This window comes from Cynara cardunculus (assembly GCF_001531365.2).
Source record: "Cynara cardunculus var. scolymus isolate 2C chromosome LG 5, CcrdV1, whole genome shotgun sequence".
Lineage (NCBI taxonomy): Eukaryota > Viridiplantae > Streptophyta > Magnoliopsida > Asterales > Asteraceae > Cynara > Cynara cardunculus.
In genome coordinates, this window is record NC_037532.1 from 3959220 (window position 1) to 3969528 (window position 10309).

The following is a 10309-nucleotide window of genomic DNA, read 5'->3' on the forward strand; positions in this document are numbered from 1 at the left end:
ATACGTTAAATGTATACTTAGATAAAAAAAATCATGTAAAACAAAACCTTAATGTACAAAATTCTCACGAATCTCACAAATTTTAAACATCTTAATAATTAAACCCCTTGTAATACTATATGGTAACTTCCTTAACGAACCCATTCATCATCATCTTCTCATACAAGAAATATATTAACAATATTTAACTGATAACCGATTAAAATAAATACTAAATAAGAAAGATTCAGATATTTGTTACATTAAATGAAAAGAAAACAATATATTATATCAAATGGTCTTTGGCCTAACGGTATCGTAGTATTTGGTCTTTTAGAAGGTCATAGGATCAAACCTTGCCAAATGTGATGAAGGTGTGTAAGTTTATTTGTTACATTTGCAGTATATAAAATATATATATATACTTAAAAAAAACAATTCATAGTTTATAATCTAAATAGTTTTTAAAAATTCAATTCAATTAAGCAATGTGGTTTATTATATTCCCATTTATAAAAAACAGTTTGGAAAATTGGGGGGCGCATGTTAGCTGGGGGAAGGCGTATATTAGCCACTGACCCAATAACCCCAATAATCGGTCTTTTCGAAAGGGACCCAGTCCCGTATATGTCGGGGTCATGTTCGCTAATACGGTCAGCTCCCGTGAACCACGCCTTGTCCACTTTGGTGGGCGGCGCATGTTAGTCATTGTCCATCACTGATTTAATAATGTACAACTCCTAATGCACAATGTCCATCTTTTTAAACTCATATGGCTTTTTTGTGTTGTACATTGAAAAAGGCTATAGGCAAATTCAAAACCACCGGTGAACAACGGACGTCGTCGTATTCGAGGACCACCACCACTTCTTCAAGGAGGAGGAAATTAAGCGGTCCGGGATCATCGCCGCCACGTTGTGCTTGGAAGTGCGGGCGGTGCACCCCGTGTAAGCCGGTTCACATACCGGTGCCGCCAGGAACACCGGTGACTGCCGAGTACTACCCGGAAGCATGGAGGTGCAAATGTGGAAACAAATTGTACATGCCATGATGCATGTTTTTTTAATCGCTATTTAATAGCTAGTTAGGTCTTTGTTACATTAATTACAAGGGGGTATTATGTCATTAATCAATTTAGTAGGACCGATATTGAAAATTTTGGAAAATATATAGATGGCAATATCACAACTCATTTGGCCTTTTTCATTTTTGTTTGTGTTAATAGCTATTTGTATTTTTTTTATTTTTTGGATTAAATTTGAAATCAGAAATGAAAAAAAAGAAATCAATGTTGATGTATTTTATTGAAAAAAAAATAGCAGAAAATGGGAATGGATAGGTTACTTATGGCATGTTTGATGTTAATCAGACTCATAGTTTATTCAATCAGTTATATATATCTGTTTGACAGTAATTTTATGATATCTGAAAGTGGCTTATTCAGTAAATTTCTATGAACGAGTTTTATGTAGAAAATCAAGTTTTTTTTTCAAACTTACCATTCCCAATTAAAAAGAAAACATTTATTTCATCTATGGAAAAAAAAATCAAATTATACAGACAACTTTATTCATACATGACTTAATGGAAAATCATCAAACCAACCCCTTAGAATCACTCTTTCTTTCATTTACATCTTAAAACATGCAAAAGTTGAACAGAACACGATGTTTTTATAATTAAATTTGTTTTTGTTAAGGGTGTTTGTTGTTTAGCTAACCTTAATTTTTTTTAAATCTTGAATTAGGATTCAAAACAAGAATTTTTGCTATATTCAGAGTATGGGTGTTTATAGGTTAGGTTGATCGGGTTGAAGGCATTTGAACAACCTAATTCAATGCTTGCAGTTTGAAAAATATCAACCAAAAACCAAACCGTACAGGCTGGTCGGGTTGATACTTTGATACATCAAAAATATTTTTCTAACCTTGAATATGTTGTTTTCTCTTGTCTACTTATAATTTTTTTTTCTTCATCAATCATTTGGTACGACTTATCTATACTTCTTAAATCTTAAATATGTCATATTCAATTAATTTTTCATTTTGCATATATATATATATATATATATATATATATATATATATATATATATATATATACTCATAATTACTAAACATATAAAAAAAAGCTAGTTATACAGAGATGGAGAATAAATTAAAAATATATATAAATTCAAGTTTTATATGATTGGTTGTACATGTATTTGGAAAGAGAATCATACGAATCAAACCCATAATCGCTGGTTGTTCTTGGTATTTAGAGACTGATTTATTCATTAATAGTTTGTGCTTAATGCAATTCTTTAATTAATAAATAAAACCAAGAATTTATGTCTAACAAAATAGAAATATTACGTCAAAGGGTATTTGGCCTAGTGTTATCGTAGTATTTGGCCTACTATGAGGTCAATGGGTTCAAACATCACCAAATATGAGGAGGGTGTGCGAATTTATTTGTTGCATTTGCCGTATATAAATATTATATGTTTTAAAAAAGTAGAAATATTATGTTATGTTAGTATGGTCTAGCGTTTATCATGTACTTAAATGTATTTATAAGTTGGTTCTATGAGGTTGAAACATTGATATCTAAGATATTATATATATATATATATATAATAAATTATAAGCTTAAATTTTAAAAAGTATGTGTATTAATAATGAGTATTTAATATTTGATATATTATTACTTTTAGTAAATACTTTATGACATATTGACATAGTATATATAGGTATATATGTTCAATTGCAAATTTAAATTTCGTTCTGAACCAGGGGGACAAGGAAAAGTACCCCATGTGTTATAGACATCACACAATATTTATCATGAATGGTATATTATTCATCCTAAATATTGCAAAAAAAATTGCATTCATTTACCTCTGCATTCATTTCATAATCATGTATGAAACAACTTCATCAAAAAATATATTATATAAAACAATTTCATGAAAAAATTTCGTAAGATTAAACAATGAAATCGACGGATGAGTGTGGTTTACACGGTTTGTGCAAATATAGGTGAATTGCATTTGATCGCTCCTTTATACACATGTGTGTATGTAATATCCATATGTTAGGAACTCTATGAACCAATATAAACCAATCAATTTTTCCCTTGAAAACCCCATTTTTGTTGTCTTGCTTTTAAAACATCAATGTTGCTTAACCAATAAACAACACATAGATTTATATTTTTTTATAATACAGCGTTGTTTCACCAGTAACACAACACATAAGGTTGATATGTTTTGAGTATAACATAATTTCACTATCGAAACATTATATCAATCAAATGATTTCAAATGAAAAAAAAATGATATAATATGACGAAGAAGAATCGTGTGAGAATAAAAGTTAAAGTGTGAAACGTAAGAAAGTATCTGGACCCTTGATCATTTTTAATCTCATGAATTCTGTTTTTGATAAAAATTAATCTGGTATATCTCGATGTATTAAATGTAATATGGTGTGACATGTATAAAGCTATGTAAATAGTTTGCACCCTATATAAAAAGATAAGTAAGAGTGAAAATGGGGAATCTGTGAAGGAATGTGGGTTTTGCCGTACCAAAGTGCTTTTTAGTGACAGGTAACCATCCAAAGTCCTGTTTTTCATCAACACACACGTGGGCTCATCGTCACCCTATCTATTTTTCAAACTTTCAAATCACATACATTATTCAACTACACCCCTTTCTTCCAACCAGACACGTGTCACCTCCAAACCTATGGTTACAATTGCTTTGCTTCAAAAAGGGATTAATATGAAATGACTATTTTTCTATCACTAAATGGATAATGTTAAAGACTGTTTGAGAGTTGTTAAATGATTTTATGGTCAGAATAATTAATAAACTCTTATAATATAGTGTAAAATGAAATATAATTGTTTACAATGAAATTAGGTGCTGAATGATTAAGAGAGGCCCAAGATACAAAATTATTCAGCGCGTTTTATAACCATTAAGAGGCAGACCATTTTTTTGTCAAACAAGATTCATCTCTTAGCGATTTAGAGGTTACCTTTTGATAGAACTATGAAGAGGTAAACAAACAACCCCTAAACGTTTATTTTGTCGGTTACTTTAATTTATCGAATGTATAATTAAAATGATTTTGAATTTTATTCGGTAAGAGAAATTACAAGGATCGAGAATCTTGTCGTATAAGTGATTAAGTGAGAGCAACGGGGTTTACCTGCTGAATGTTTATGCCAGGAAGATTATTTCATATAATGTCGTTTTAATGTACTAAGACTTTACCCGGCAAGTTAAGTTAAAATGTTGATTCTTAGCTGTAAGCGTTGGGTAAACGACCCCTAAATTTCAAAGAACAGACTAAAATAGTTGATAAATTTATTTTTTTCAAGATATTGAAGAAAACTTTTGACCACAAAATTTTTATTCAAGGCAAAAACCCAAAGATCTTTAAAATCGAAATTTGTTGCGGTCCCGCAGTCAAAGTTTTCTTCTGTGTTGACCCGTCAAGTTATTTCAGTACGTTGGTCACATGTATATTGATTTTATTTAGATAAAAGGTGATGATCATTTAAAGTTGACATGCTTTCCCACGTGTTTCTTACGTTTTTGGAGTTTGTTGATCTCGAAACTCGCTCAGTTGGGCTCGTATAAATTAATCAGATGTGCAACTCTGTCGGCGATCCTAAGCTCACACCCTACTTCATCTTTATGAGTTTGTCCATGTGATTTTGGAAGTTGTGTACATGGTTGTAAAGAGGTTGATCAGTGTATTCTTAAAACACAGTGCACTAAAAATTCATATTGACTCAGTTATATAGTCTGGTTTACTTGTTCTTTTCAGTTCTTTACTGTTAGCATGTCTGTCAACATCTTGGGACGATGAAACCGTTCATTAAATTTTCAAAACAAGGAATAACTCTTTGATCATATATCTAATACTAGAATATCCGTTTATTGAGATTGATGACTTGAGGCTTTCGTTCAACCCCTTTTTGAGCCAAAAAATTCTAATACAGCTTCAACGGTGAACATGCATTAAGACGTATGTTTAGTACTCAAATCTCGTCTTAGTTTGTAGATTTGTTACTGAATTCCAAAGCACTCATCTGCTAACTTCTTTTCGTTCTGTTATACTTTAAAACTCGTGTAATTCTTTCTAAATCCAGACATTGAGTATACAGTATATCATGTAAGTAAACGACGGTTTTTATAAAGGATTGTAGATGACGAAAAGTCTAGTCTCACATACGCTTGAATTTTCACGACAAAATTTATTTGAATGAGGATGGTTCTCAAATAATCCAAAGAATTTCAATGTTATTTGTATACTTTAATTTGATATGAAAGTATATTATCCCTTATTTTAAAAGTATTATATAACATACAAAATCAATAAAAAGGACATTTTAGTAAATTGGATCATGGCCCATAACAGCCCAATTGATGTTGTGGGTTCGGAGTTGGGTTGGGCCTTGAGAACTGAAAACGACAAAAAAAAGCCCATCACACGGTATGTTAGATTTGTGTTTTTAAAGTTATGACATGAATTCACCCTTTTTTTCAATTGTGTTTGATCCGTGACTTTTGCCTTCTACCATAAGTTACATAGGGGTCGTTTACTAAATACTTACCTAGTAAGTGCTTTCTGAGTAATTTTTCTTACCGGATGAACATGGCAAGGGTCAAAAATCTTATTCGGTAAGAGCAATAATATAGATGAAGAGTCTTACTCGGTAAAAGCAATAATATAGATTTTCAAACTAGAAAACATGTGATTTATGTAAATGTAAGAACACTCGTAATCTCGTCAATTTGTTTATATGTTAATTTTAGGAAATATTGAGGGAGTAGTAAATATTGAATAGATATTTATTTTTTATATATCAAAATAAATTATATTATAATTTTAAATCTAAAACAATTTATATAACAAAATTTTAAATTATGCAATAGTTGAAAGTTCATAATATCTGAGAGTTATATAAATATGTATCACAGAACATGTTCAGTAATTATTTGTAATTTTATTTAATATATAAATATTTAAAATGACAAAAATTTAGATACACTTTTTATACTCAATTGATAATATAATTTACATAGAGACCTACATAAATTATAAGAGTTTTTTTTTTACCTTTTAATAGTTTTATTAAGAGACAACACTTAAATCGTCAAGAGGTGAATCTTATTTGACAAAAAAAAAAATCGTTTCTTAATGGTTGTAAAGCCCTCTAAGGGGTTGTTTTCTTACATTTTAATAATTTCATTAAAAGGTAATATCTGAATCGCTAAGAGATGAATCTTGTTTAATAAAAAAAAGTTTGTATCTTAATGGTTCCAAAACTCTCTGAATCTTGAGTCTCCCTTAACCATTTAGCACCCTAATTTCATTCTAAATAATTATCAAACAATTATATTTTATTTTACACTATATTATAAAACCCTCTTAATCATTCTGACCACTTAATAATTTTATATCAAATCATTCAGCAACTGCTAAACAACCCATAAATGATTTTGTATCTTGGGTTTTCCTTAAACATTCAGTACTCTAATTTTTTTCTGAATAATTACCAAACAATTATATTTTATTTTATACTTTATAATAATAACCTTTTAATAATTATGTATCAAACCATCCAATAACTTATAAAACAATCCCTCTACTTTCCAGTGAGTCTTCATGGAAGCATCCAATAACTTTTAAAACAATCCCTCTGCTTTCTAGTGAGTCATACGCTCCTACTTCCTACCCACCCTGGCCACCAACTACGCGCCAAATTGTTTTTTTTTTATTTTCTTTTTCTTAATTTTAAATTTTTAAATTTTTAATTTAGTTCAATAATTATATCTTTTCCATAATGGATAATTATTAAAGTCATCATTTCTAAAAATATTTCGATCTGTTATATTATTACATATTAAAAGGATATTTATGCAATATAACGAAATATATCTTCATTTTGATGTTTTTTTTTTTATTTCTGTTGATATAATATAGTTTATGTTGTTTTGAGAAAAATAATATTGTTACTTTTAAATAAAAATAAATTTAAAAAAATATATCGATATTAATATCAAATTAACTATTTAAAAGTTTTCATTTTTTTTTACAATTTCTTAAATTCAATTTTTTATTATAATTTAAATTTAGGTTAAATAGTGAAGTAATTTATTTTTGGCTTAACAATAATTTTTTTATAAAGATAATGATTATGTTATAACTCGATGATTATTCTAATTTTATTTTATATGTTTATATTTAAAATGAGATATTTATCCTATATTTGATTATGTTTATCTGTAGTTAGTTATACAAATTCAAAAATAAAGTTTTAATAAGTTATACTTACATTTTATTTACTTGTAATCTTAAATTTTAAGTAATATGCATTAATACACAGTACTTCATGTATAAAAAATGGTTTTTAAGAAATTTTTATCAAATAATTTATAATGTAGTATAGATTTGATAGATTTTTAAATTTGAAAAAAATAAAGAAATTATCAATATTTGTATTTTTAATCGGTATTTTAAATGAATTTTAAAATAAATAATAATATTGAAATAAAGATCTTTAAATTTAAAAAGTTTAATATAGTTTTATTTTATATAAAGCGTTTTTCAAAATGTATTAGATTAACAACTATATATCTTTTGAGGTGTACCTTAGTTTTTTTTATTATAATTAATCTGGATATCCAACCCGCTATGTGAGATGTTTAATCCCAGTACGATCACCTGCTTTACAGATCGTCCAGAGCATTTGATCATCCGTGACCACAAGATGATTTTTATTCCTCCTTGGATTTGAACCTAGGACCTCTTGATACTTTTGACTTTTGGAGTCAAGCTCAAACCAATCAAACACCACCCTTGTGGTTAGTTGATAAATGAATAAATGGACTTTGTCCTAAAAGATTGATAACTTTATAAAATATTTTAATAATATAATTAATGTTAAAATCCTTAAAATATGTAATCTATTTACGTTTTGAACTTTTCGTTATACGAAATTTATTAAGAATCTATTAAAAATGCTTTTATGACCTCTTTTTTTATATTTTTCATTTTTTTCATGCTTATATTATAACAATAAGACGAATATTGAATTTATCGTAATATTTATACATATGTATTAAAATACGTTATTATCAGTTCGAAATACACGATATTACCATTTATTTACATTTCTTGTCTTATTAATTGATAACACCACATTGATCATCTATAACAATGATTTCAATATCAACTCTTAACAAGGAAATTGTAGGGGTTCGGTATGTGTAAGGCGGTGCCGATGGTTGTTGTAACGAACTTCATTACTTTTACACATAACTAAATTTTAATCCTAATGGGGACGGCCGGTTTTTAGGTGTACTGTTATTTTTCCATATAAAATGACCAAACTACCCTCATATGCAAGGTATAATGGGTCATTTAACGAATGGGACCATAGAGAGGACAAACAAAATAAAAAAAAATTGATTTTGGAAAGATTATCTCAATTAATTGACACTTGCTCATTTTCAAAATACAAAAAATCATAAAGAGAATAAAAGTTAAAATAAAATTTTAATTTTAATTTAAAGTAAATTACAGCTTTGGTCCCTAATGTATGTCAAAGATTACATATTTGGTCGATTAGTTTCATTTATTACAAAAGAACCCTCCACGTATGCAAGTTTTTATGGATTTGGTATCTGAGGCAAATAGCCGTCCATTGTCTCCATTATGTACGGGGGTAGAAGTTAGATTGGTCTTTTTTTTTTTTTTTTTTACATTTTTTAGACCGAATAGGTAATTGACGAAGTTTTTTAAACTTGGTTTCTAGATCTGTGTTAATGGGTTTACTTAGGGGGTGTTTGGGATTGCTTATTTAAAACAACTTAAGTTTTTTTATTTTTGTAAAAGTGCTCATCAACTTAGTTTTATAAAAAGTGTTTGGATTAGCTTATTGCGGTACCAGAACGCAATACAATGATAAGTTGTTTTTTAATGTTTGACAAATTTTGCTTATACATTTAAAGTGACCAAAAAGGACAGTGAAGCTCGCTCAAGAGCTTGGTCTGCAACCACATCAGACCGTCGTCTGGTTTCAGAACCGCCGTGCACAGTGGAAGACCGAAGCAACTAGAGAGAGACTACAGTGTTCTTAAAACCAATTTTGATTCACTCAAAAACAACTACGAATCCCTTAAACACGATATTGAATCTCTACTCAAACAGGAATCCCATCAAATTAATGATTCAAATCCCTTTTGGGGTTTCAAATGATTTATAGATCATGTTGTTGAAATTTCCAGATTAGGGAACTGAAATCCAAGTTATACGGGGAAGACGAATAAACCCATGTTCTGGTGAGGGAAGAAACCGACGATAAGCCAAAGTCGTGGGAGACGATGTACGAAAACATGGCGAGAATAGTATACTTGGTTCGATTTCGATGTTCAGGGTCGATTTATGGTTTGTCGTTTTGAGGTAGGACGCTATGAAAGAGGCGTGTATCCTGTGATGGAAAAGGGTTAGACGTAAAAGGGTTAAGAAAAAGGTTAAAGGGTAAAATGTTAATAAGTTGAATTTGACATGTTAGGGAGAATTGACTTGTCAAAAACTGATTGTTAACGGTTTGGCAGCGGTATAAGCAATTTTTTTTCTTCCCACTCAAAATGACTTATTACCGATACTAAACTGGAATAAGTCAATAAGGAAGCTTCAAAGCAATCTCAAACACCCCTTTAGGTTTTCAGATACTGAAGAACCTTCAACGTGAAACGTCTGGCTACCTATATTGTTGGTAAACCACAACCCATATATGTTCTCATGTTCATGTTCCAGATATTTCCTCCACAACACCCCCCTCGATCTCATCTCCAACTATCTTGTCAACACCTCCAAATCTGTATTAATGGGTAACGGTTGATTTCATATTCCAGATTTGCATTAGATTTTAGATCTTCATTCGATGGCGTAAAACCCTCTCCATGACTCTACATGAGATGCTCTCTCTTTCTCTGAAGATGCCGACGTGAATACATCACCACAACTAGACGATGGTGTTCTAGTCGCTTTCTCCCCCTTCTTCGATGTCTATATCTCAAACCACCCCGTGGATCTGGATTTGCTTCTACAACCCACAACCACATATCTGGCTAGATTTCAATTTTTTGTTCAGGATTTATTTAGGGTTTTGTTTATAATTAATTCAAGTTTAAATTTTAGCTCTTTGATTTGCGGTTTGTATGATAAAAGTTTGTAATTAAATTGATACAAGATAATGGTTTAAGTCCATATGTTGATCATGTTAGAAGTGATATTCTTGATTTTTATGCTGGGTTTAA

General features: G+C 29.7%; 1 protein-coding gene across 1 annotated transcript; it reads left to right on the forward strand.

Annotated features, from left to right (window-relative positions):
- Nucleotides 1-522: 522 nt before the first annotated feature.
- LOC112512225 (EPIDERMAL PATTERNING FACTOR-like protein 6) lies at nt 523-1158 on the forward strand. The gene is made up of 2 exons (XM_025118092.1): nt 523-666; nt 782-1158. Exons 1-2 carry the CDS (start codon nt 523-525, stop codon nt 1028-1030), a joined length of 393 nt encoding a protein of 130 aa, XP_024973860.1. The 3' UTR covers nt 1031-1158.
- The last annotated feature ends 9151 nt before the right edge of the window (nt 1159-10309 follow it).

What these genes read in the sequence shown, in the direction of transcription:
- LOC112512225 (XM_025118092.1), top strand. Translation starts at nt 523, where the DNA reads ATGTTAGCTGGGGGAAGGCGTATATTAGCCACTGACCCAATAACCCCA. An exon ending in ACCACGCCTTGTCCACTTTG is followed by an intron (nt 667 to 781) that starts GTGGGCGGCGCA and finishes ACATTGAAAAAG; the next exon opens with GCTATAGGCAAATTCAAAAC.